This window comes from Miniopterus schreibersii (genome assembly GCF_964146895.1).
Source record: "Miniopterus schreibersii genome assembly, chromosome: 6".
Classification (NCBI taxonomy): domain Eukaryota; kingdom Metazoa; phylum Chordata; class Mammalia; order Chiroptera; family Miniopteridae; genus Miniopterus; species Miniopterus schreibersii.
In genome coordinates this window covers 8,617,233-8,644,724 of record NC_138107.1, presented here as the reverse complement: position 1 = coordinate 8,644,724, position 27,492 = coordinate 8,617,233, and the positions used below count along the sequence as shown (strand labels likewise).

The 27,492-nt window shown below is 52.7% G+C and overlaps 1 protein-coding gene across 2 annotated transcripts; it reads right to left on the bottom strand.

The window, feature by feature from the left end:
• Positions 1 to 1,999: 1,999 nt before the first annotated feature.
• Positions 2,000 to 26,940, bottom strand: FGD2 (FYVE, RhoGEF and PH domain containing 2). Of its 2 annotated transcripts, none has more exons than XM_081140794.1 (16): positions 26,713 to 26,940; positions 23,501 to 23,732; positions 21,362 to 21,439; positions 20,298 to 20,446; positions 18,804 to 18,960; positions 18,502 to 18,640; positions 17,902 to 17,960; positions 17,532 to 17,678; positions 16,755 to 16,847; positions 8,188 to 8,267; positions 8,080 to 8,110; positions 7,571 to 7,663; positions 6,841 to 6,972; positions 4,089 to 4,235; positions 2,826 to 2,972; positions 2,000 to 2,513 (listed from the first exon to the last, which is right to left on the bottom strand). In XM_081140794.1, the coding sequence occupies exons 1-16, from the start codon at positions 26,778 to 26,780 to the stop codon at positions 2,298 to 2,300; spliced, it is 1,968 nt and encodes a 655-aa protein (XP_080996920.1). In that variant the 5' UTR covers positions 26,781 to 26,940; the 3' UTR covers positions 2,000 to 2,297. The 2 variants fall into 2 exon arrangements, with proteins under 2 accessions (XP_080996920.1, XP_080996921.1); XM_081140795.1 differs by having other exon boundaries at positions 2,394 to 2,530; positions 26,713 to 26,843.
• Positions 26,941 to 27,492: the final 552 nt, after the last annotated feature.

Below are 27,492 nucleotides of genomic sequence, written 5' to 3'. Positions count from 1 at the left end.
GTGTGCTTGTTGCTAGAATATGGGGTGAGTGGCTAGAATGCCGGGGTGTGTGTAGTTAGATTTTTGGTAGGTGCGCAGTTATAATGTCGGGGTGAGTGCAGGGACCTCTCCCTCTGTCTCACGCACGCTTTAAACCCCGTCTCTGGGATGACAGCTCCCACGTCTACACCCCAGCCCAGACCTGGCACCTGCGCCGAGACCCCTGCTGGCCGGGAGGGTGAGGGCACCTCAGCTGCCCCCACCCTGTCCCTGCGCAGCCTTCTCCCCCAGTCAGTGGCGCTCAGGTCAGAGGCCCGGTGGCGCCGCTGGCTCCTCCTCTCCCAGCACGTTGGCTCTGTAAGGAATTTCCTCCATCTGCCTTCAGAATCAATGCAGAACGCAGTCCCTTCCCACCTTCACCGCTTCCCCCATGCGAGCCTGCAAACTGCTTCCACCCTCGCCCCCTTGGGCCTATGGCAACAAGCAGCAGGAGGGTTTGTTAAAACGCATCAGACCCCTCCAATGACTCCCCCTCTCACTCAGCCCTCTGAAGGCCTCCCATCTGCCTCCCCTTAGTTTAGTGACGATTAGCGTCATCTCCTACCATCTCCTGCCTGTCTCCTCTGCTCCAGCCACACTCTCCTCCTCGCTGTTCTTTGCACACACTGGGCAGGCTCCCACCTCAGGACCTTTGCACTGGCTGTTGCTGCCACCTGGAATGCTCCCCGGCAGATATCTGCGTAGCTCCCTCCCTTATTTCCTTCCTTGAGGTTGTTTTCAAACATCATCTTAGTGAGGCCTTCCTTGATTTTCCTTTTAACACACACACACACACACACACACACACACACACCATTCTCCCTCATTCCCCTTCTTGCTTTGTCTTCTGCCACTAGAGTGACCAACCATCCTGGTTTGCCTGGAACTGCAGGGTCTCCTGGGACTTGAGACTTCTGGTTGTAAAACTAGGAAAGTCCAGGATGGTTCATCTCCACATTTAAGCACTTAGCACACCCGATGTGCTCTACATTTTACACGCTTCTTCTGTTGACGATCTCTGCCCCACTAGAATATAAACTCCATGAAGGCAGGATTTTTGTCTGTCTCGTTCCCAGTACAGGAACTACAATGGGCTCATAGAATATGCTTGGCAAATACTGTTGAATGAAAGGATGAACTCCTGGCCAGTCTGGTCCCCAGAGATTGTGCCAATAAGATTTTCTTGGGCTTTTAAAAACACTCTACAGGAGGGAGGTAGCCGCAGGTTGGGGGCAGGCAAACTGCTGGGCCTGGAACCGGGCAAAGATCTATGACTTGTCTGTTTGCCGTCTTCAAGGGCAGAGCCTGGCATTGTCTGGATCTGAGGGAAGTGGCTTCGGGTGTCAGGGCCCAGGCTGGGGCCACTGCATGTGGCCTGCTGCCCACTGCCACCCCCTGGTGGTTCCTTATGAACAAGCAGCCTCACGGAGCCAGGAGGCCTGAGAGGTTCCTGCCCTCCCTCCTCCACCTCTTCGCTCCTGTCTTCCCCCCTTTTCTTCGCTCTTTCCCTCCTTTTCCTCTCCCACTTGCCCCCCCTCTTTGCTGGCCCTGTCGCTCAGCTACCTGATAGAGTTTTGACCTTAGTGTACCAGGTTAAAGCCTGGCCCAGGCATCCAGCAGCTGTGTGGCCTTGAGCCGATGATTAATCCACTCTAAGACTCAATGTGCTATCTGGAAAATGGGGATATTACTCCTGAGAGTAAAAGGAGATAATCCATGTCAAGCACAGTGCCTGGCCCAGATGTTTATTATTATTATTATTATTATTATTACTATCATGCCTGGCACTTGATAGGTGCTCAACCAGTGGCCATCTGCTGTTTCTTCTCCACCCGGGTGACCCAGGCTGCACATTAGATTCACGGGGGTGCTCCCGAGATGTACCCAAACCTCCCCCATCCCAGACCAATTAAACCAGAAGTCTTTGGTGATGGCTACAGGCATTGGTATTTTTAAATTTTTAGTTTATTTATATATTTTTAAGGGGTAGATTTTAAAGATCCCAGGTGATACTAATGTGCAGCCCAAGGTGAGAACCACACTGGTGACCAACAGTCCTGGGTGACCTGGGATTTTCCTGGTTTTACCACTGAAAGTCCCATGTCCCAGGAACCCCCTCAACGCTGGGCAAACCAGGACCCTCCATCACCAAATCAGGACACTCGGCTTGGGCACAGGTGACTGGAAATCAATCGAGCTCAGCTTGGGGTGTGGTCACAGAGGCCACGGGCAGTCCGTGGCAGGAGCCAGGCTCTGAGCGGGAGAGTGGCCGGCTGGGCTCAGTCAGACAGGTCCCCGTCACTGGGTTCCCCGGGGCTCCAGCCGCTGGCCGCCCGCTCCACAGCTCTCACCCAGCGGCCCCTCAGCTCCTCGGTTTCAGCCTTGAAGGTGTAGATCTGGCCCGACTGTTGCAGCTGGAAGACCCTCGGGTCCCCCTGGGGCCCAGCGGTCACCTGGTAGCCCAGCAGGGGGATGGAGGTGTGAGCCCGTATGTCCTGGAGGGAGGAGAGAGCTGTGGGCCCCCCTGCCTCAGATAGTCATTTGCAGGTCACAGCCACACCCCTGCCTCCCACCTCCCACACACCCAGGAGGCTGGAGGGTTGGCGGGAGGGCGTCAGGGGAGAGGAGAATTGGCTGCCCCTTGAGGACAAAGCAATCGTGCACTGGAGTCTGGGCCCAGCTTTGAAAGCCACTAATGCTGTGACTCCAGAGAACTAGTCCTCACTGGGCCTCAGTTTCTGCATCTGAGATATGGGGCCAGCAATGCTGAGAGAGGGCCAAGGCTGGGGGCCAGGTGGAGGCATTACCTGAGGGGCACCATAGACATAGAGCACAAGAGGGTCGTCCTGGGGGATCACACACCAGCCGCGGGTGCTGCTCTTGCCCCATTTGTCCCCAGTGAGCTGCAGGAAGCTACACATGAGGCTCCGCTCAGATCCCGCCGTGGAGCCTTTCTAAAATCAGAGAGAACAAAAGTCCCACTATGTGGCAGACATTGCTCTGGTTGGACAATCACTATTTCTAATCCCTGCAGCAACCCTGCAACAAGGGGCTATGTGTCCCTGAGGCTCAGAGAGGTCCTATCATGGGTCTGTGGTCACACAGCTGGCCAGTGGCAGAGATATGGTCAAACCCTGGCCAGCCGGAACTTGGGGCAGGTGCTGGGAGGGCTTATCACCTGAAAGTTCCCGCAGGGAACACAACTGAGGCCGGACCATCCCCTCTTTCCAGGAGCAGACTGTGTGGCCTAATAGTGAGAGAAGTGTGGGCAGGGACTGGCCCTAGAATAAGGGGGAGCATTGGAGAGTAGGTAGATGCCCATGGAAAGGAACCAACTTGAAACCTGGGAGCCATGTTTAGCTGGAATAAGCTGGGGTCTTCTCCCAGCTCCCAGGGACAGTGGGATGTCCACTTGGCCTTTACTGGGGGAGGGGCAGAGGGCAGTGGTAACCTGTGCAGGGTTGGGTTACGTTGTATTTGTACCACGAAGCTGAACACAGCTAGTGCCCCATATGTGCTGGCCAGGAGGGAGCGCCTGAGGGAGGCAGTGGCTCAGCCAGGCCCCTAGGGCAGCAGAGAGGACGTGGGAGCTGGCTCCTAACTCACTGGGTGACCTTGGGCAAGTTGCTTCCCTGGGCCTGGGTTTCCATGGGATAGGTCCCTGAGTCCCATCTGGTTAGAATGGAGTCTCCAGTCTGCCTCTTTCCAGCAGTGAGCCCCTGACCTGGAGCCTCAGTTTCCCCATTTGTAAAATGGAAACAGTAACACCAGCTCTCTCTGTCTCCTGGGACTATCGGGCAGATGATGGGGACATGAGCAGGGGCTGTCCAGAGACGCTGTGTGACTGCTGGGTGGGGACACAGAGGGGAGGTGGAAGAGCCTGGACGACAGCCTGGAGCTTTCCTTTGGTGACAGGCCAGGCTCTGCTGCGGGGAGGAATGAGGGGTGTCTGTGGGCAGAGAGGCGGGAGAGTGTGACCACAGCGGGCTTTTCCTCAGCACCTAGGACAGTGCCAGCATGTGGCGGGCACCCTGTCCACATTTGCCAAATGGAGGAATGGTGGCCCTCACCTCCAGGATGCCTCGCCTCCTGTCCTCCTTGTCGTCAGGGAGCACGTTTCCGGTGAGGAATGTGTAGCAGTGCAAGCAGACTCGGTTGGGCCTGTTGTCGTCATATTTGAGTTCAGCCCGGTAGTCGGAGCACCTGGCACACACCACCTGGGGGAGGAGGGGCAGGAGGGGCGTGGGCCCCCGTGAGGCAGGGGACCATGTTTGTACCTTGGCTGGGGAGTGGGGGTGTGAGCGCAGCCAGGGACAGGGGGAGACACAGCAAGGCTCAGAGAGGAACTGAGGCAGAGAGGGGTCCTGGCAGGGGGCCGCTGCCCGGGCCCCCCCATGCGGATGCAGGAGCACAGCTCACGCTCTGGGCTTCCCCAGCTGGGGGCTGACACCTGGCCCCAGCTGCAGGTGCCTGGTTTCTGTCCCCTTCAGATTCCCCCCTTAGTGGAGGCAGCTGTTAATCCCAGCGGCTTGCCCTGCACACCCTGGGAGCCCATCCACTCCTCCCAGTGCTCTCTGTCCCCTCTACCATCTCCCTGGACTCCCAGCAGCCTGCCTGGGGCCCAGCCCTGGGGCCTTCATTGTCACCTCACAGGGAGCAGCGGGGCAGCCGCCGGCCCTCCACCAACAGGACATGTCCTTCCACAGTTTAGATTTAAGATTCATGCAAATTTTGCATTCTGCTCAATCCTACAGCCAAGCATGCTCTAATAGAAAAATGATGGGCTGGTTGTTCTTGCCAGGAAGACCTGCCATGAGTACTCGGTGGAGTGGGCCACCCCCAGCCCACCACAGAGAGGCCTCCAAGGAGGCCCACATGGCTCGTGCTGGGGAGGCCGGGTGAGAGGGCCTGACGGGACTCGGAAAGAAACACGGGTGCTGCGGGACTCGGCTTCCAGGAAGACTGGGTGTCACAGTGAGTCCAGGATGTGGGCTTGGAAATGAGGGCAAGAGATAGAGAGCAGAGGGGGGGCTATTCATCAGTGAGCTGCTGGGTGTGCCCAGCTCAGCACGTGACCGGGAGGGCCCCCAGGAGGAGGCCTGGGCCTGCCCCACCCTCACCAGGATTCCCGTCTGGCAGGCGGGAGACAGAAACTGGGCACCAAACCACCGAAAGGATGACTCACAGAGTACAAAGGTATACACAGGCAGGAGACACCCCCAAATCGGGCCAACGGGCTGCACATCCTCACACCGGGGCTTCAACTCCCTTGCCAGTATTTTATTTTGTTTTTTATTGAGATTTAATTTTTGAATATTATTAGTGTATATTTCCTTTCTACTCCACCAGCTTTTCATTTTGAAAAATTTCAAACCTGCAGACAAGTTGAAAGAATAATAAATGAGACCCCCCACCACTCAACTCCCCAGCTGTTAACATTTTGCCACATTTGCATAATCTCTCTCTGTATATGTGTATTTTATTTTTCCTGAACCACTTGAGAATAAATTATAGTCATCATGACACCTCACCCTTAAATATACAGCTGGCATCTCCCAGGAGCAAGAACACTCTTTTGCCTGTACACAACTCATGAGCGCACTCAGGAATTTAATATCAATACAATGTTATTATTTATATATGGCTCATGACCAAATTTCCCCTAGTAGTCCCAATAACGACCTTTGGAGCTGCTTTTGTTTTCCGATCCAGGACCTAATCAAGGATCGTACATTTCACTTAGTTGTCAGAATATTTTCTCTCTTCCATGTACCTGCTTTCTAGGTTGTTATATTATCTTTTGTGCCTTTCTGTATTTCTTAACTATTTTAAATATTTTTTTTAAGAAACTACTAAGTTGCAAGTGTGAATGGACTCAACTCTTAATTACAGACGTGAATCACCAAGAACAGTCGTTAACCCCCAGATCCGGATGTGGCTCGTCACTTAAATCTCAACATAGGTGGGTCCCCAGTCCTAGACATTTACTTTGTGTTCTGATTGCACTTTAACACAATTCAGGGACACCTCCCTGACCCAGCCTGCCCAGCTGGTCTCCTGTCCCCCAGAGTTCACTAAAGACTAAGGTCGGAAAGGACTTCTCTGTTTGCAGAGTGAAGGGAGCGGGCTGTGATGTCAGCAGAGAACAGCTGGAGTGCGGCAGGTGCTTACAAAGCCAGGGGAGCTGGGCCTGCAGTGGACAGGCCCCTTCCGCAGGGGCCTGTGACCTGAGCCATCCAGGGGAGGGAAGGAGCAGGAAGGGGGCACCTTCCTTTGTTGCGTTCTCGCCACCACCCTGGAGGCATGTATTCTCATCCCCATTGCGCAGGCGAGGAAGCTGAGGCCTGAGCCAGGAGGGCACACTTAGCGACAGGACTGTCAGACGCTGGGGCGCTGAGGACTTGTGAAGAGGAGGAGAGGACAGGTAGCCGAGGTCAGGAGGTCAGTCGTGAAGCGAGGACAGCGAGGGGCGGTGTAACAGGCATGGGGCTGCTGAGGTGGTGGGTGCAAGGCCCAAGAGGGCCTGAGGGGTTTGCATGCCCCTCACCCTGACACTGGAGACCATGTCCTGGTGCTGGGTCTGGGGGCCTCAGGAAATAGTGAGAAATCAGGTGAATGAATAGGGTCACTGGGGGAGCGTCCGGAGCGAGTGGCCTGGCCTCTCTGAGCCTCCCCTCCCGTCTATAGAACGGGGACGATGCAGGTGCTGCTTCTCAGCTGGGCCGCTGAGGCCCAGGCAGGCAGCACCGTGCCGGGCACAGGGCTCGGGTGAGGTGGCGGGGAGGCGGGGTGCTGGCGGGAGGGGGTGCCGGGGGCACTCACGTAGCCGCAGGCCCGGCAGTGGTGACGACGGCGTGTGAGGGCGTTAAAGGGCTCCTGGCAGCGCATGCACATGGTCACCATCTTGTCGCGGACCCACTGTGGTGCCCGCAGGCCCAGCTCCTCCGACTGCAGCTGTGGGCAGCAGGTGGGCACTTGATGACCCTCTTTTGCCCACTCCCCGGGCCCCTGCCCACCTGCTTGCAGCCGCATTCTGGGTGGGGCCCCCCCAGTGCCCGCCGCATGGAGGGACTGAACCGACGGGCTGTACGCAGGTCAGTTACTATCGCGCCTGTTTCACATGTGAGCAGACTGAGGCCCAGGTCTAGCGGCTCAGCAGAGACGCCCAGCAAGCCGGAGTTCAGAGCTCAGATCTGAGGCCAGTCACAGGCACTCTCCCTGACCCCCGCCCCTCCTGCCTCCGCCTTCCCCAGGGCTGACATTTCTCAGGCACTTTCAAACCCAAACCTGCAACACCCCCAGCCAGGGCTGTATGGATTGAATCCCTTCCCAGGGCTAGTGTGTACAGAGGCTCCCATGGGACTGTTTGCTAATGGGGACCCTCAGGCACTGAGTCTCCGAGTAGGGTGATGGTAGGGTGGGTGGGCTTCATGTTAGGGTGGGTGGGCTTCCCTGGTCCCTTCAAATCATTCCTGAGCGTGACACTCCTGCCCTCTGAGCTGGCCTGGGCGAGGCTGGTGGCTCCAGGGAGAAACGGCAAGTCTTCATTTACCTCTGGCTCCTGGGTGGCTCCCTCAGGGCCCTGGACAGCAGCCTTGAAGGTTTCATTCCGCTTCTCGATTTGGTCAATGGCTGCTTGGCAGGCCTGGGGAGGGGTATAGGAAGGTGGTAAAGGGGAGCAGGGAGAGCTTGTTCACCTGTCCATCCATCCACACATTCAAAAGACACTGCTGAGAGCCTGCTGGGTGCCAGGTGCTGAATTCTAAGCACATTGACTGACTTAAGGGAGAGAAACCATTATCCCCAGCTTACAGATAATAAAAACTGAGGCTCAGGGATATTAAGTGATTTGTCCCAGGCCACCCAGCTAGATCCTGAGAGGCAGCAAGATTCGAACTCAGGTGTGACTCCAAACTGCCACAGAGCAACACCTGAGGAAGAACAGGGAGCAGCTGGGCACTGCACAACCCCCCTGCCCCCTCCCCCGCCCATTCATGCATGCCCCCTCCCCAGCCTGGGTGGTGGGGTAGGAATCCTAGGGGCCCTGGATTGGTCTGATACCTGCATCCAGGAAATCATTTCCTCCTGGGACCTGCTCGGAAAGTGAACACAGGTGTTGAGAGTGGCCCCTCCCAGTGTCTCGCCTCCCCACCCACAGCCAGCGCCTACCGGGCTTGCAGCTGCAGGGTGCGCTGCTTCCCGGACACCAGGAAGGAGTGCGGGAACTCGGCGTCAGTCAGCTCCCGCACCTGCTCGGAAAAGGAGGGAGGCAGTTCAGACTCGTCCCACCCGCCCCAGGCACTGTGGGGTGGAGGGAGATGGATTGTGCCCAGGGGACATTTCAAACTGCAGAGACCAGGCTAGGGAGCTTGCTCATCTCCTTCCTGATCCCGAGGGGCCCAGCAAACGCACCTGCGCTGGGCCTGGCTCTACCAAGTGGTGCTTATGGCTCCTGGAATCTTAGCAGCAGCTAAGTTGACCCAATGTGAGGTAGGGGTGACAGTTCCTGACAAAGGATTCACCAGAAGTGAAAACTGGGTCACAAATTGGGCTTGGGGACACAGCTTTTGCAAGAGTAGATCTAGAGCCCAGAATAAGACCCTCTACCCCATACAGTGAATGAAGGAACTGATTACCCAATTCATGGATTATACACATCCACCCTCAAACAGATCCACTCTCAAACAGATCCACCCTCAAAGAGATCCACCCTCAAACAGATCCACCCTCAAACGGATCCACCCTCAAACAGATCCATGAATTGGGTCATCAACTCCTTGTCTATTACCATCCTCTTGCCCAGAATGCCACAGGGTCCCAAGGCCATTATGAAAGCTGCCAGTCAGGGAGAGCTTACTAAGCGACAGCCACTGAGTTCTGGGCTCGCCACACATGTTCTCATTCAATCCACACAACTGCTGAACCCACTCACCAATCCTAACACCTAACAGCCATTCGGTGCCTCCCGAGGGCAGTGTTTCCCTCCAGCTACAAGCTCCTCCTTAGCTGAACCTGGTCAGGACTCTGGGTTGTCTACCAGTTTACAAGAAAGAAGTAAGACCGTGGGACATGTTAAATGACAACACTGGGGTGCAGTCAGCAAAATCCAAACTATGAGAAACTCTACCAGAGAAATGACCTGATTTTTTAAAATAAATAAATGAGAAAAAAAGTGGGAAAGGGAAGTGTAATGGATTAAAAGAGACATAAGCAGCACATCACAAATGGTTCAGACAGATCGGCTGTGAGAAGACATTTATGAGACAGTCAAGGAAAACAGAAGGATCTTAATGTTGCTAAGTAATTGTTATCAATTTGTCAGATGTGACGATGGTACTGTTAGTCATCTTTTGGGGCAAAAAAAAAAACTCTCTCTGACAGAGACATACTGAAGTATTTACAGGTGAAACAATATGTGACTGGGATTTGCTCTTAAATAATCCAGTGAAAAAGGGGATTAAGAGGGGAAATGCTGAGGAAACAAGACTGGCCTTGACTTGGCAATTGCTGGAGGCAAGCGATGAGTATGGGGGGGGAGTATTTTCTGGGTTTAAAATGTTCATAATAAAAGATTAAAGAAAATCTTCACAGAAATCTTGGGAGGCAGATATTATTGCCCTCATTTAGGAGATGAGGAAATGGAGACTCAGAGAGGGCAAGAGGCTTGCCTGGGGTCTCACAGCACCTAAATTGCAGAATGGGGATTCAAACTCGGGTTTTTGGCCCCCAAGGGTAAAGTGGAAGAGCATCTGTTTCCCCCAACCCCAGAGTCCTGTACACACAGACCTCTCCCAGTAGTGAGGAGGAGCCTACTGCAGAAGCGAAGCTAAGCCATAGACTTAGAGCCCGAGAGCCCTGCGTGGGGGAACTTTGTTGTCATTGAATCCACCTGACACTTGAGCCCCTCAGCTGGCCCCCTGCCACATGTGACCTGCCACGTGTGACGACTTTCAGGGCAGCCCACCACATCCCAGAGAGTGTGGACTCTGGGAACACCCTCAGGCACGCTAAGCCCAGCCTACCTTTCGGGCCCATAGAACCAGTCTGCCCCCCCCCCCCCCCCCGAACGGCCGATGTGATCTAGACTCAATCAACACTCCTGGGTTTATAAATGGAGAAGCTCAAGTGGAAAGAGGTCTTAGGAAGCCACTCCTGCAGTTGTGTGTAAGGGACGAAGGGCTGGACTATTCTAAATGGTGAAGGCCTGTCTGCACCTGGGGAGAGAGAAGAGGTTTCTACTTGGGGGACAATATCAGGAAACCTGGCAAGAACCTATGACTAACTGAGTGAGGGAGAGGGGAGAAGGAAAAGAAGGGAGAAATCTGAGGTTTGGAGTCCAGAGGTAGGAAGAAGTCTGATGCTTTTAGTAGAAATGGGGCAGCTCCTGACCTGGGAGTCCAGGACCACCTGCCTCTGCAGGGACAGGATGAAGGTTTCTAGAGGACACTTTCCTGATGCCCATTCTCAGCCACCCCCAGTCTGGGCTGGTTCAGACCCCTGCTGGCCCATACAGTGCCTTTGTGCCAATTAGCAAAATGTACAACTTCCTCAAAACACCTTGCTGAGTCCTGTTGGCAGACAGGCATAAAAGGTATTGTTGGAACAAGACGCTCGACTGCCCTCTGCTGGACAAGGAGAATTGTACGTATGCCATCTGTGCCAGCTGCTGCGGATGAGGTGTGCTCATCTGGACCAGGTGTGCTCCCACAGGGAGCACCTGCGCAGCTGTACACGGGGGCCCTGCGCATAGGTCTCACCTCCCTTCTTCCCAGGCTGGCCCTGTGCAGGATGGCACAGCATTAGGACCAAGTCAGACCTCGGGGACAATCAGCTGCTGAGAACCAGGCCTCCCTGACACCCAGGGGGAGGAGGCCAGGGGAGTCATAGGCCAATGGGAAACATCATGGCTGTTGAAGGCCAGACCTGTCTCCAAACCTCAGCCTCAGGAAATGGTTCCCATGCAGACGTGGGTGGGTGGACACTCTGCACCTGCCAGGCCTTTGCCATCCAGGAGAGGGTGCTGTGTGGCCGCCAGAGCACAGAACAGGCCCTGTGGGGACTGCGCTCCATGGGACTGGCAGATGCCAGGAACCCGGCACACACTGGGCCTATGAGCCCTAAGTGTCTGACATTCTCAGCCCTGTATTTATGTATTTTTTTCTGATGACTGTTTCAGGCTCTGTATATTTCTTGGCTTTTCTATCTGTCCATCTCTGCCTCTTCTTTTCTATGCCTGGGTTTTTGCCAGTCCTTAGACAAGGCTGCCTCTCTCCATTTGTCTGTCTATATAACTCCTCAAAGACCTGCCTTTCTCAGTCTCACTCACCAAGCCTCCCAGAAATTCAAGTCTGCACATGTGCCAGCATTATCCTTAATTCCAAAACCAGATAAAGACACTACAAAGAAAGAAAATTATAGGTCAACATCCCTGACGAACATAGATGTAAAAATCCTCAACAAAATATTAGCAAATTGGATCCAGCAATACATTAAAAAGCTCATGCGCCATGATCAAATGGGATTTATTTCTGGCATGCAAGGTTGGTACAATATCCACAAATCAATTAACGTGATATACCCCGTACACAAGATGAAGGATGAAAACCACATGATCCTATCCATAGATGCAGAAAAAGCATTTGACAAAATCCATCACCCACTTATGGTAAAAACTCTCAGCAGAGTGGGAATAGAGGGATCATACCTCAACACAAAAAAGGCCAAATATGACAAACCTACAGCCAGCATCATACTCTTTTAAAAAATATGTTTTTGTTGATTCTTAGAGAGAGAGGAAGGGAGAGGAATAAAGATAAAAAACATTGATAAGAGAAACATCAACAATCAGCTGCCTCCTGCACGCCCCCTTGTGGGGATTGATCACCCAATTCGGGCACATGCCCTGACTGGGAAAGGAACGGACGAACTCTTGGTTCATAGGTTGATGCTCGACCACTGAGCCACACCGGCTGGGCAGCCAACACCATACTCAACAGGCAAAAACTACAAGCATTTCCCTTAAGATCAGGAATAACGCAGGGATGTCCTCTCTCACCACCCCTTTTTTTTTTTTTTTTTACCACTCTCATTCATGCCAGTACTGGAATCCCTAGCCACAGCAATCAGAAGAGAAGAAAACATAAAAGGCATCCAAATTGGAAAGGAAGAATTAAAGCTGTCATTATTTGCAGATGACATGATACTGCATATAGAGAACACTAAAGAGTCCACCAAAAAACTACCAGAACCTATAAATGTGTTCAGTAAAGTAGCAGGATACAAAATAAATATTCAGAAACTGGTTGCATTTTTATACACCAGTAATGAACTATCAGAAAGGGCAACAAGGGAAACTAAGAAAGCAATCCCATTTACAATTTCATCAAAAAAATATACCTAAGAATAAATTTAACCAAGGAGGTAAGAGGTCTGTACTCAAAAAATTACAAGACATTGAAGAAGATACAAATAAATAGAAGCATATTCCGTGCTCATGGACTGGAAGAATGAACGTCATTAAAATGCCCACACTACCCAAATCTATAGATTCAATGCAATTCTTATCAAAATACTAATGGCATATTTCATAGAACTATGAACAAATAATCCAAAAATTTATATGGAACCACATAAGACCCCAAGTAGCCACAGCTGATATCAAACTATACTACAAGGCCCTAGTAATCAAAATGGTCTGGTCCTGGCATAAAAACAGGCATAGAGATCAATGGAACAGAATAGAGAGCCCAGAAATCACCCCACATCTATGTGGTCAATTAATATGTGACAAAGGAGGCAAGAGCTTACATTGGGGTGAAGAGAGTCTACTCAATAAATGGTGTTGCCCGGTCGGGTGTGGCTCAGCGGTTAAGCATTGACCTAGGATCCAGGCGATCGGGGTTCGATTCCCGGTCAGGGCACATGCCCGGTTGAGGGCTTGATCAATGACTCTCTCCTCATTGATGTTTCTATCTCTCTCTCTCCCTCTCCTTTCCTCTCTCTGAAATCAATAAAGATATATTTAAAAATAAATAAACAAATAAACAAATAAATAAATGGTGTTGGGAAAATTGGACAGGTACATGCAAAAAATGAAACTAGACCACCAACTCACACTATGCACAAGAATAAACTCAAAATGGATTAAAGACAACGTAACACTTGCAGTCATAAAACTCCTAGAAGAAAACATAAGCAATAAAATCTCTGATATCTCTCTTAGCAGTATTTTTGTTATATCTCCTCAGGGAAGGGAAACAAAAGAAAAATAAACAAATGAAACTACATCAAACTAAAATGTTTTCGCACAGCAAAGGAAACCATCAACAAAACAAAAAAACCTACAGAATGGGAGAACATATTTGCCAATGATACATCCGATAAGGGGTTAATATCCAAAATATATAAAGAACTCAGACAATTCAACCGCAGAAAAACAAACAATCCAATGAAAAAATGGGCAGAGGACCTGAACAGACACTTCTCCAAAGAGGACATACAGATGGCCAAGAGACATATGAAAAGATGCTCAACGTCGCTAATCATCAGAGACGCAAATTAAAACCACAATGAGGGCCCAGCTGGGCGTAGCTCAGCAGATGAGCATTGACCTAGGATCCAGGAGATTGAGGTTCGATTCCCGGTCAGGGCACAGGCCCGGGTTTCGCGCTCGATCCCCAGTGGGGGGCGTGCAGCAGGCAGCTGATCAATGACTCTCTCATCACTGATGTTTCTATCTCTCTCTCTCTCCCTTCCTCTCTCTGAAATCAATAAAGATATATTTTAAAAATAACTAAATAAATAAAAATAAAACCACAATGAGGTATCACTTCACACCTGTCAGAATGGCTCCATCAACAAATCAACAAACGACATGTGCTGGGAGGGTGTGGAGAAAGGGGAACCTTAGTGCACTGCTGGTGGGAATGAAGATTGTTGCAGCCACTGTGGAAAATAGTATGGAGGTTCCTCAAAACATTAAAAATGAAACTGCCTTATGACTCAGCAATTCCACTTCTGGATATATATACACACATACACACACATATATATATAAACACTAATCTGAAAGAATATATGCACCCTTATTTCACGGCAACACTATTTACAATAGTGAAGATCTGGAAGCAGCCCGAGTGCCCACCAATAGATGAGTGGATAAAAAGCTGTGGTGCTTACATACAATTAAATATTACTCAGCCATAAAAAAGAATGAATCTCACCATTTGCCACAGCATGGATGGACCTAGAGGGTAGTATGCCCAGTGAAATAAGTCAGACAGAGAAAGACAAACACCATATGATCTCACTTATATTGGAATCTAAAGAACAAAATAAATGAACAAACAAAATAGAAGCAGACTCATAGATACAGAGGACAGATGGCTGCCAGAGGAGAGGGGGCTGGGGGACTGGGTGAAAAAGGTGAAGGGGTTAAGAAGTACAAATTGGTACTTACAAATTAGCCTCAGGGATGTGAAGTACAGCCTAGGGAATGTAATCAATAGTATTGTAATAACTGAGTGTGGTGCCAGGTGGGTACTGCAAATGTCGGGGGGAACACTTTGTCAAGTATAAGATTGTCTAACCACTATGCTGCACACCTGAAACTAATGCAAGTATTAAAATAATATTGACTATAAACTGTAGCTGAAAAATAAATAAATAAATAAATGAAGAAATGAAGAAAGAAAGAAAGAAAGAAAGAAAGAAAGAAAGAAAGAAAGAAAGAAAGAAAGAAAGAAAGAAAGAAATAGAAACAAGCCTGCGAAGGCTTCTTCCAGCCCCAGCCCTCAGGACACGCCTGGATTTGGGAGGGATCAGAAAGGAGTGACCAAGGTTCCCCCCACTCCTCCACCGGGCCCGCAATCCCGCCATAAGCTTTATCCCCCTGGGCTGAAGCCTTCAGAGGAGACAGTGCAGTCTGGCGACTAAGTACAGGGGCTCTGGACTCTCTTATACCTGAATCCTCAACCCTGGCTTGACCCCAAGCAAGTTAACTTTTCTGGGCCTTGGTTTCCTTCTTTTTTTTAAAGGCAATTTTTTTAGAGCAGTTTTAAGTTCACAGCAAAGTGGGAGGGAAGGTACAGAGAGTGCCCACTTGCCCCTGCCTCCACCCGGGCAGCTTCCCCACCCGGTGGAGGGCTCCTTAGGGCTGACGAGCCCACGTGGACGCATCACTTGCACCCAAGGCTCCGGGCTGACGTTACATGCTTGGCGGTGTACCTTCTGCGGGTTTGGAAAAGTGCGTGGTGGCGCGTAGCTGCCATTATAATATCATACAAAATAGTTGCACTGCCCTAAAAGCCCTCAGCCTGTTCATGCCTCTCTCCCCTCTAACTCCCGGCAACTGCTGATCTTTTTACTGTCTCCGTAGCTTTGCAGTTTCCAGAATGTCACAGAGTAGGTGTCATGCAGTCTGGGGCCTTTCAGATGGCTTCTTTCACTTAGCAAGATGCACTTAATGTTCCTCCATGTCTTTTCGTGGTTTGATAGCTCATTTCTTTTTATCACCGAATGATATTCTATTGGCTGAATGTATCAGAGTTTATCGCCTTATTTTTTTTAACTATTTTTGACTTTTTAAAAATTGATTTTAGAGAGAGGAAGGAGGGGGAGAGAGAGATGAGGAACATCGATCGGCTGCCTCCTGAACATGTCCAGATCAAACCCAAAACCTTTCGGTGCACCGGGCCACTCTCCACCCAATGAGCCACACCGGCCAGGGCTACTGCCTCATTTTAAAAAACGGAATTAACTATAGATATATTCACATACAGGCAAACTGCACACAGTTTTTCAACTCATTTGCAGAGACTGACAACTGCAAGCAACCTAAACGTCCTCGGTAGAGGCCTGGCTGAGAGAATCGCGGCTCACCCACGCCCCAGGACACCATGCAGCTGAGCAAAGGGACGCTCATGCGCTGACCTCAGCGGCATCCAGAACCAGGAGTTAGTCAACAAAGCAGAGTGCAGAACAGTGCGTGTGAAGAGTAGTTTCACTGTTTATGCGAGACAAAGGGGAGCAGTAATAGATACAGTGTTAGCTGGTGAATGCAAAGGCCACCCCTGGAAGGCCTCCCAAGAAGCCAAGGCTGCCTCTAGTAAGGGAACCTTGGGGATGACGGGGGGGGGGGGGGGGGGGGGGGCATACACGACACCTTTGCATTGTATATATTTTATATATAGTTTGGTTTTGGAATGTGTATAATCTATATTTTTAAAATAATAAAATTACTCTTTTTAAAAGATTAAAAAACCTGAAAATGCAGGGGACAATAAGAGCCCCTACATCACAGGGTTGCTATGGGACGATGCAGGGCCTGATCCACAGTGACCACCCAATCAGTAGGTGCTGTTATGGACAGCTGTGGCCATCTCTGGATGGAGACGTGACAGTGTAGACCCTTCCTACTCAAAGTGTGGCCTGTGGACCTGCAGTGTCAGCATCACCGGGAAGCTGCTGGAAATGCAGAATCTCAGCCTGCTCCCCCTACTGAATCAGGGCCGCATTTTAACAAGACCCCCAGGGCCTGTGGGGGCTGGGAAGGGCCTGGACAGGGAGGCTGGGAGCCCAGATGGGCAGCTCTAACCCAAACTCTTCCACATCCACGTGCTCTCCAGCCCTGCCAAGGCTGGGTTCCTGGACTGAGAACCCGGGTCTGGCCCTCCTGCCCCCCCCCCATACTTGGGCCCACCTTCGTGAAGCCTAACAGCGGCCAGGGCGCCTCTCACCTTCATCCCGGCCACGTCGATGCGGATCCTCACCTGGAAGTGGGCGCCCACCTGGATGACCCTGGGCACACAGTAGAGCAGCATGTTGTTGAACTGCAGGAGACAGGACACGAATGTGTGCAGTGGGTGTGTGTGCAGTGGCAGGGCAGGAAGACGGCCGGGAGGGCTTCCCTGAGGGGTCCCAGCGCCACTGGTCTCCTGCCCCTCTCACCACACTCTGGGCCAGCTCCCAGGATGTCACAGGTTGTGAGAAGGGTCCTCTGGCCCCCAATCCAACTAGGATGTCACTGCAGGGTTGCCCTACCTGTGGGCATCCAGGGACCACAGCAGAGCTCAGAAACCTATGAGCCCCTTCTCATTCTCAGGGGCACAGGGGCTTATGAAGGTGTAGCTCTCTCCCCCCGACCACCAGACACAACCAGTTTCCACCAGGAGACTCTGGTGTCTTCAGTGCAAACCCAGGCAGTTCTTAATAGTAGCTAACCTAAATCCCTCCTGCTGTGCACTCCTAGAGCACAAATAATACTACAGGCTTTGGAGCCAGACAGACTGCGGTCAAATGCTGTCGCTTCCCAGATCGTGTCTGGGTCACCCCTCAGCTGGAAATTCTGGGTCCTGGAGGCAGCACTGTCCAGAGTCAGCCAGTGCCAAAGTGAAGGACAGAGAACCTGGCTCTTCCCTGCTCCTCCTGCAGCGCCGGATAAACCGGCAGGCAGGACCTGGGCATGTGGCCCACGACTTTTCTCCCCAGGGTGGGGGGCCCCCAGCCTCCCCTACCAAGAAAAGATAGCGCTCCACGGGGTCTCTGCGGCGGAAGGAAATCTTGAGGACGGGGCCCTCTCGGAGCAGGGTGTTGGAAGGGTCCACGATGTCATCTTCGAGGCCCAGGCGCTGGTACACTTCCCACAGGTCCTGCAGCCGCTCCTGGGGACAGGAGTGCACACTAAGCCAAAGCTGGCAGGGACCACCACCTTCTGGAAGGTTTGCCTTGCGTAGACAGGAACAGGCTGCAAGGGGGTGGGGGCAGCAGTGGGACCGTGATGAGTGGATTCAGAGACCCGCATGGGCTGGGGAGGCTGAGAGTGGCAGGGAGGAGGTGACAGGGCCCCCAGGGGACTCCCCTGCTCTCTCCCTGAGGGCTGCTCACCATCTCCGTGATGGCTGCGTTGGAGTGTTGTGCAGCTGAGAAGATCAAATCAAGGGCTTCTGGGGGGAGCAGAGCCAGAGTTATCCCCTGAAAATCGGCTGTCGGCTGAGGCAGGAGGTCCTTGAGGCTTGACAGAACCGCCTCAGGGCCTGCCGTGAGCACCCCGGGAGCAGCCGTGCTCAGCAGCCCAGCATAAGAGATGTCTGGGTGACGGGGTACATTTCCCACCAGGGTAGAGAGACTGGAAGCCACCGAAACACAGAGCTTAGGTGGCTGCTTCTGTGTCCCTCAGTGCTCTCCAATCCAAGCCAGACCCAGAGGGCAGAAAGGCATGGGCTCTGGCCTCCCACAGGCATGGCTTCCAATCCCAACTCTGTTCCTTTCTGGCTGTGTGACATGGAGCAAGTCACTTAACCTCTCTGGGCCTTACTTAGTGTCCTTGTCTGTAAAAATTGGCTAATAGTATAGATAATGTCTACCAAGCACCAACGATCCAAGTTGAGGGTCGACGCTCATTATAACCAATTTAGCAGGTGCTCAGTAGATACATGGGAGCAGCCTCTGCCTCCCCCGCCCCGAGAGCCCCGGGGGCATCCTCACTCTGAGCATCAGCCCGGTCGGGGGCCTGGGCTGGCAGCTTCTGGACGTATTCCTTGAGCAGCAGCTCATAGCGCGGGATTCTCTGCACAGGTTCCAGCATGTGGTGCTGCAGGGTCAGGCTGCCCGAGGCCTCGCTGCTCTTGGGGACGGAAAAGGGGAGGAAGGGTGTGGGGTGCGAGTGGGAGGGTGGGGGAATTCAGGAAGCACTGAGCCTGGGAGGTGCCCCGAATCACTGGGGAAACCGAGCCACTGCACTTGGGGGTGGCAGCGCAGGCTCTGCCCTGCCCCCACCCCGAGCTCACCTGAATTCGAGTGAGAACCTCCTGGAAGAGGGGAGACTTGTCAGTCCAGGTGGCCAGCAGCTCAACGGCTCGCTCAAAGTTCTTGATGTACTCACTGTACATCTTCAGGAAGGGGGCCAGTTTCTGGATCACATCACCGATGCGAGGGGTGGCTGTCCTACAGGAGGGGTGCCCAGGTATGGCCCTCAGCCGGAGGACCTCCTCTCCATTCCAGGCAGGGGAGGGTTAGGCCAGGCTCCCTGAACCCCGCAAAACAGCCTTTCCAATGCACTTCTGGGTGCGGTCATGGGGGCGTGTCATCCCACACGTGTGTGAGGGTGGATGCTGTTCTCTCCCACGGACTGGGCTCCCCCAAAGGCCAGCACCGTGCTGAGCCTGGGACAGGCGTTCAGTAACCACTGGATACTTAAGCTTGTAATAATAATGAAGGCCACATGCCAAGACTGCTGGTCTCATCTCATTCAATTCTCACAACCCTGCAGGGGGACAGTCCTTGGCCCATCTTAGAGAGGAGGAAATCGAGACTCAGAGGGGGAAGAACTCATCCAGGGTCACCCCGTGGAAGGGTCTGAAGGTCGTTCAGCCCAGGGACTGTTAGAGCAGAGCGATAGGGAGCTGGCCTGCCTGAGTTTACTCCCAGCTGCACCTCTTGCTCTAGCGGAGTGCCCATGGGCAAGTCAACTAGCCTCTCTATAGTTCAGTTTTCCCATCTGGAAAAGTGAAAATGATGGTAGGTGACCTCATAGGGTTGACCTTAAAAATACATATAAAATAAATAGAATATAACAATGAACTATATATTCATCATTGGATTTAACAATTACTAACATTCTTCTTTGCTGAGAATTTATATATATATATATATATATATATTTTATTGATTTTAGAGAGAGGAAGGGAGAGGGAGAGAGAGAGATAGAAACATCAGTGATGAGAGAGTCATCGACTGGCTGCGAGCCCACAACCTGGGCATGTGCCCTGACCGGGAATCGAACTGCGATCGCCTGGATCCTAGGTCGATGCTCAACTGCTCAGCCATGCCCGGCTGGGCTTTGCTGAGAATTTTAAAGGACATCCCAGACATCGTGGCATTTCTTTGGCAAAATATATAAAGCAAGTAATTTTACCACCAAATACTTTAGTGGTCATTTCTGAAAACAAAGAGGGTTTCTTGCATAACCACCATGCCACCATCTCACAGGGGGCTGATGTGAAGATTAAATGAGTCAATAGATGTAAAGCCCAAGGCCAGGCGTGTAGGAAGCCCTCAGTTAGTACTGCCTCTTGAGTCACCCAGCCTCGGGAGGACCTGCTCCACCCGCTTCCCAGGACGTACACACAGCCTCCCTGGGCTGATTCCTCCCAGCCCCTCGCTGTGCAGACACTGAGCCCAGAGCAGGAGACTGTGGTGGCCACACAGTAAGTGCGCTGGGGGCTGCCCCACGACCTGCCCAGGGCTGTGGTCAGGGGACTCGGGGCTCCTTGTGGCATTACCAGTCATCCAGCCGCCTCTGTAGCTCTGGGAGGAAGAACTGCGCGTGGAACTGGTAGATGGAGGAGATGTTGGAGAAGATGAGCCTGACCACGTCCTCGGGGAAGGCCTTGCTGCTGCGGGCCTCCGCCAGCAACTCCTGGAAGAACACCTGCAGCCCGCCGCAGGGTCACTGGGCCTGTGGCAGAGAGGGCGCCACCACAGCAGCCAGGGGGACAAGCACAGCCCCGGGGCAAGCTTCCAGTTTACTGAACGCTTTCACCTCCCTAATCTCCCAACATCCTCGTAACAACCCCAGAAGACATAGGCAGGGAAGATTGTATTCTGGCCACGTTACAGACGGGCAAACCCCGGCCTAGAGACTCAGGGACTTGCCGAAGGCTGGCAGCTGATAATGTCAGAAACGGGCCACTCCGGGCCTGTCAGGGTCTCAGCCTTCGCCAGGCTAAAGATTCCTCTGCCCGTGTGCAGTGGATGAAACCTCTTGCCTTGGGGCTCTTTAAGAAAGCATGGCCCTGGCCGGTTTGGCTCAGTGGTTAGAGCATCGGCCCGCGGACTGAAGGGTCCCGGGTTCGATTCCAGCCAAGGGCATGTACCTTGGTTGCAGGCTCGAGCCCCAGGCCCCGGTTGGTTGGGGTGCATGGGGGAGGCAACCAACCTATGTGTCTCTCTCATATCGATGTTTCTCTCTCTCCCTTCCCTCTCTCTGAAAAGCAATGGAAAAAATATCCTCTGGTAAGGAGAAAAAACAAAAGAAGGGAGTGTGAAGGGTGATAATGGTGAAATTGTTTGTGTTGGGGTGACAGATGAGGATGCTGTGTGGGGCCTGGAAGGACTGACTGGTGTGTACTTGGCTGAGCTGAGGCCCCAGGCACCAAGGTTGGAATGGGGAGTGGCTCTAACGGGCTGTTCCTGATTTCTGCCCCAAGTCCAGCCAGTGGGGTTCCTAGAATCAAATGCAGGGGTCCTAACTCCCAGCTCTGGTGAGGTGGGTTGGGAGGGAGAGCGGGGCTGGGTGACGATGCCCGGGTGGTGGGGCTCAGGTGGGGGTGTGCTAGCCACTGGCCTGGTCCAGCAGGTGGAGGCGGGCCACGTAGGCCTGCTCCGTCTCCAGCAGCTCCTGGACGATCCTCTTCTCAGGTTCCTGCAGAGGGTTTGGGGGGAGAAGAGGGGCAGCTTTGGTCTCCCTTGATGGGAACCTGGTGCATAGTCTTCAAAGATGCCCCAGTGAAACGCACCTCCCGGCATTCATGCCCTCCCACAGTGCAGCTCGCCTGGCACGGGGGTCACTGTAACTGAGAGAATGGGGCAGAAATGAGGCTGTGCCAGGTCTGGGTCAAAGCCCCAATGCCCTAGAAGCTTCTGCCCATGCTCTCGTGGGAACCACCATATCTGAGGTCTGGTTGCCCTGGTGGAGAGGCCTTGTGGAGAGGAGAGGCCCTGAGACTCCCCGGGAGAGCCAGGGGCCCAGCAGTGCCACATCCCAGTGGAGCCTCTGACTCTCCCTGGCCAGGTACCAGGCTGGAGAGTTGACTTTTGGGGCATTCTGACCCCAGTCACCATCTGACTGCAGCCACATGACAGACCCTGTCATGAACTAAGTTGTGTCCCCCCCACATTTATGTGTCAAAGCCCTAACCCCTAACGTGACGTGTTTAGAGACAGGGCCTTTAAGGAAATAGTTAAAGTTAATTGAAGTCATAAGGGCGGGGCCTGAATCCACTGGTGTTTTGACAGGAAAAGGAAGGAACACCAGGAAAACAGTGCAGAGAGAAGGCCATGTGAGGACACGGCAAGAAGATAGGAGAGAAGCTTCACCAGAAGCCAACCCTGCCAGCATCTTGATCTTGGACTTCCAGCCTCTAGAACTCTGAGAAAGTAAATTTCTGTAGTTTAAGTCACCCAGGCTGTGGTATTTTGTTATATCAGCCCCAGCTGACTAGGACAAACCCTGAGTGAGACCAACAGAAAAACCATCCAATAGTATTCCAGTCAACCCACGGAATTGTAAGAAATGATAAGTTGTATTCAGCAAAGGCATTTTGGGGTGGTTTGTTATGTAGCAATTAATAATTAAAACATATTATTATGGTCATCATCTCCATTTTGCAAGTTAGGAAACTGAGATCCAAAGAGGTTAAAGTGACTTGCCCAAGGTCACACATTAGTAAGCAGAAGAGGTGGAGCATGACCCTGGCCGTCTGGCTCCAGGTCCAAGTGTTGCGCAGCCCAGCCTTTGGACTGTACAGATGAGGAAACTGAAACCCAGAGAAAGGAGGTGACCTTCCCAGGATCAGTCTAAGGGCAAGAATTAGCCCGGCCAGTGTGGCTCAGCAGTTGAGCATCTATCTAGGATCCAAGAGATGGCAGTTCGATTCCTGGTCAGGGCACATACCCGGGTTGTGGGCTCAGTCCCCAGTCGGGGAGGGGGGGCTTGCAGGAGGCAGCTGATCAATGACTCTCTCATCATTGATGTTTCTATCTTTCTCTCCCCCTCTCCCTTCCTCTCTCTGAAATCAATAAAGACATATTTAAAAAAATAAAAATAATAAGGGCAAGAATTAGCACTGGCCTCTATTCCTAGTTGGGATTGCTGCCTCCTTCAGTGGGTAAACTGAGGCCCCACCTGGGAAAGGTATCTGGTTTACAAGCTATGTGGCCTTGGATGAGTTCCTTAAGCTGTTGAGTTTGGCTTTCCTTGACTCGTACATTGAGGGTTATGGGAAATAATACCAGCAGTTGGGTGCACTAGACAATCAAAAGCCTTTAACAGGGAGAATTATGTGTATATATATATATATGTGTATATATATATATATATATACACATATATATATATATACCCTTGCCTAAGGATATTTTTTCTATTGATTTTTAGAGAGAGCAGAAGGGAGGGAGTGGGAAAGAGAGAGAAACATCGATGTGAGAAAGACACATCCATTGGTTCCCTCCTACATGCGCCCTGACTGGGGCCCGGGATCGGACCTGCAACCCAGGTACGTGCCCTTGACTGGAATCGAACCCGTGACCCTTCAGTGCAGGCGGGCCGACGTTCTAACCATTGGGAACATCAGCCAAGGGCGTAACTGGGAGAATTTAGCTTCCAGCTGGGGAAGTGCTGACACTGGCTGTGAGAGAGTGTGTGGGGGGAGCTTGGTAGAGGGGACCCCCCCCAGCTCCCACTTCTATCCCAACCCTCAGGCACCTGTGTCCCTGGCTCGGGGCAGGTGTCTGGTTGGCAAGATTTCCTCCAGGCCCCACTGGAAAGCTTGTTCTTCAGGGAGCTCAGGTACCTCCTGCTGACCGTCCTGGGCCCAGACCCCAGGGCTTCCTCTACATCAGGCTTCTCCCATGGTCCTGTGGGTGGGGGAGACCTGCACCGAGGGCGGTGATGCTCAGCCTCCGGAGTATGGGCTCTGGGCACTGCTCCTGGCACCCTGAGAAGAGAGCACACCTGAGGGTTTCCTATCTGTAGAGTGGGAAGAACAGCACCTCCTTGGTGGGGGGTTGGGGGTGATTAATGCAAATCACAGGGATTCAGTGGCTCCCGAGTGCCTGTCCCTAGGGGGTGGTTCGCTAAGTAAAATATCCACTTCCCTCCCAACACTTCCTTGGAGGGAACTGGAGTCTTCAAAATGAGTCAGCATGAACTCCATAGTTCCCTGTTTAAAATGCAGAGAGGGGCCTCTTACCCAGCTGCGTGCAGGGGTAAGGCTAGGAGCTGACACAGCTCTCTTGCAACCATGTGCACACAAACCTAAGAGTTAGAAGTCAGTGTGCTGAAGGGCCTCCAGTTCAAGATGGCCACGTAAGAGGACCTTTCAGACCAAATCTACACAAAAAAATCTACACAACAAATCCATAGGTACACACGAAACAACTTCCTCCAAAAAAACTAAAAATTAGCTGCTGACACCTAGACTCTTTTGAATTAGGCAAATGAGAGAAGGTCCACATTAAAACAGGCAGGAGACTGGGACATAATCTCGCCAAACCCCTCACCTGTGGACCTCACACCTGGTTTTAGTCTCTGCAGCAGGAAGGGCCTTAGAACCCTAGTAACTGATACATTGAGAGAAGGTGGGAGCCATAGAACACTGTAAAGGAAGGGTAGGGCTGTTAAAGCTGGGGTTTTTCAGTGGGAGTTATGCCTCTAGCAGGGGGCAGGGGAGAAAGCCAGGCTGAGAGCAGTTCCCTTGTGCTCCCAGAGATGGGCCTTTGTAGGGCAGCTTTGTCACCCTACCTACTGGGTCTGCAGGCCAGTTAAATTCTTTAGATAACAGAGGCTGACCTCGCCGAATATATCCAACGATTTGGACTATATCCATTCCCTGTCTGTGAAAAGGCTTGCGATGACAGCACAGACAGGCATCCTTAGGAGAAAGACAGGCTGGGGAATGGACAACCAGCCAGGTACAAAATCTCCAGCATTCTGTGAGTTTTCCATTACCCCCACTTTTCAGCTAAGGAAACTGAGGTACAAAGAGGACAAGTTGCTTTCAGCCAGGGGCTGGCAGAGGTGGGAGTCAGGTCAGGCAGCCTGGCTCCTGAGCCTTCGTCCCAAACTGCCCTTCCCCATTTGAGTCAAGGAAAAATAGGTCCAGAAAGTCAATGCAACCTGCTCCAAGCCACACAGCTGGTCCGTCGCAGAGAGAGGATCAGTTCCCAGCCCCCGATGGCCCTCTCAGGCTCTTCCATGGCTCTCTGGTGCCCCAGTGCCCGGTTCCTCAGCCTGGGGTCTGCAGCTCGTGGGAGTAGCCAGGCCTCTGCTTTCTGTTCTACATGTGGTTTCAGCTTCTGCATTTCTCTCCAAGTGCCCCCCGGCCAGCTTCTGTTTCCTCTTCGCCCCTCAGTTTCAGATTAGCGAAAGTGCTGGAGACCACACAAGAAAGCCCAGACCAAGGCCAAGACAGCTGGCATGGGTCAGCCTCACACAACAAGGGTGACGAGGCCTCCTCTGACCAAATTCTGGTTTGAGGGCTGCCTCGTCCTGCTAGGGGTGTTGTCGGGCAGAACACACGTGCTGAAGATCTCCACCGGGCATGCCTGGAGGGCTGAGTGGGGCGATGCCATCTCCCCAGCCTGCTCAGAGGTGGAACTGCCCTCCAGGTCCACATCTATGCCACTTCTGCCAGGAAGCCCACAGGAGGCTTTGTCTGCCAGTGCTCTCAGCACAGTTCATGGGCCCCTCCTTCCCAGGATATCTATTGTCCATGAACTTAGCATCCAAAGACAAAAGTCTCTGGACAGGGATCATTCTTAGGCCCCCGTGGGCGCTGCTGTGCTGTGCCACCTGCAGCCCCTCAGGACGGAGGCACCCTTCCCCATAGCTGCCGGCAGTGTGGGGACTGGCTGCCTCACCCAAGGTCAAGTCCATATCCAACGATTAGTCCATGTGGGTAAAAAGACCCAGCCCTTTGCCTCAGCAGAACAACCTGAGAGGCATCCCAGTTCAGCGCTCCCGAGACAGGCCGGACCCCTGTTCAGCTTCTCCCTGTGGGTAGCACTGTGCATCCCTCCAGAAATCCCCTCAGAGTCTATTTCCAGAGAACCCCCCTCAGACAGTCCCTAACACAGTCCCTAACATGCCTGCGGAGTGGATTAATGCCACACACACACACACACACACACACACACACACACACGCATACACGCCCCACTCCTGCCAGGGCCACCAGTGACCTCCACACATCTGACCCGGCCTCTCCCCTTCAGAAGGAAGCCCTGGCATTGCCTTTTGCCCATGAACTTAAAGCCTCCCCGCCTCTCTTTGCCTCTATTTTCTCATCTATAAGATGAGAATAGAAACTGAACCTCCCCCGTTAGGCTGTTAGATGATTAATGAAGTACAAACGCACTTAGGACAGCGCCCCACAGGTAAGCTGACCGCACGTCCCGGTTTGCCTGACACAGTCCCAGCTTTTCCTATTGCCCCCCACCCCACCCCACCAAAATAATTTAATGGCATTCACATTCAGTGTCAAGTGTGTCGTGGATTGAGTGATAGAGTATATGGTTATCCCAGTCAGAAGGAGAAAGCGCTTGGTAAGCATTAGCTATAACTGCTGCTGGAGGGGCAATGGTGGAGTTCTGCAGCCCACTCTCACTCATAATTACACACGTCGGGACTCTCCCCAGCACCTCAACACACTCTCACCCCTGCCCAGCTCCTCAGAGCCCCAACATTCTCCTATGCTCTGAGGAACCCATCCCCAAGCGATGTGGGCACTGCCGGGTCAGGAGGGGGTGCCCAGGACGGGGCCCAGAGAGAGAACTGCTCACCGAGGGCTCCGTGGCCCTGGTCCTGCTGTTCAGGGTGGAGGGCCTGTGCTGCCCAGGGGCCCAAGGGTGGGTGGAGGAGCTGGAGGGAGGTTGCCAGTTGGCACAGTGACCCTTCCCACCCTCACCACCCCATACCTGCTGTTTTCAAACACAGTCACCAGATTGGACACAGATGCCAGCTTCTCCTTACTCTCCCCCTCCATCCTGCAGGCCTCCAGGATCCCCTGAGGCAGGGAGAGAGGCCTCCAGCCAGCACACTCGGCCACCCCCGCTGGGGTCACAGGTGGGCTAAGGCATCAGAAACCTGCTCCTGTCTCTCCTGCGGGCTCAGCAGGCCTGCTCCTGGCTTCACAGTGAGCAAGGAGGAAGCAGTCCCAGAGCCACAGCCCTGAAGGGGAAAGGCTGGTGCTCCCCGCAGAGGGAGGAGCTTGCTCGGCCCCACCCTCCCTCATGGGGGTGACCTTTTGCTCCAGTAGACCCCCACTTCCAGAAGCTACACAGCAGGGGTCAAAGGCTCAGAGGTAGTTTCTGGGGCTGGCCCCTTGGCAGGACTCTTGGCCAGAGCATCTCTAGCCAACCACACTTTCTCTCTCACAAGGGTCAGTGGATTCTATGTGGTCCTCTTTCAACAACTTCTTTTCTACACCTGACCCTGTTCACTGCTGTAAGAAAACAGCTTTTTAAAAAAATTAATCACAAATAAGTCACAAGCCTATTAAGGGCTGGCAGGGAGAAGTGTGTGGTGTCCTCACCTCCCCACTGGGGCTCCCTCATTTTAATGGCTGCTGTCTCCACCTCATTGCCCCAGGGGAGGGCAGCTTCCGCCCTGAAACTCTGATGATAATAATAGCTACCACATACTCTTTTTAGTGTTTTACAAGTATTTTCTCATTTAATCCCATAACAGCTTATAAG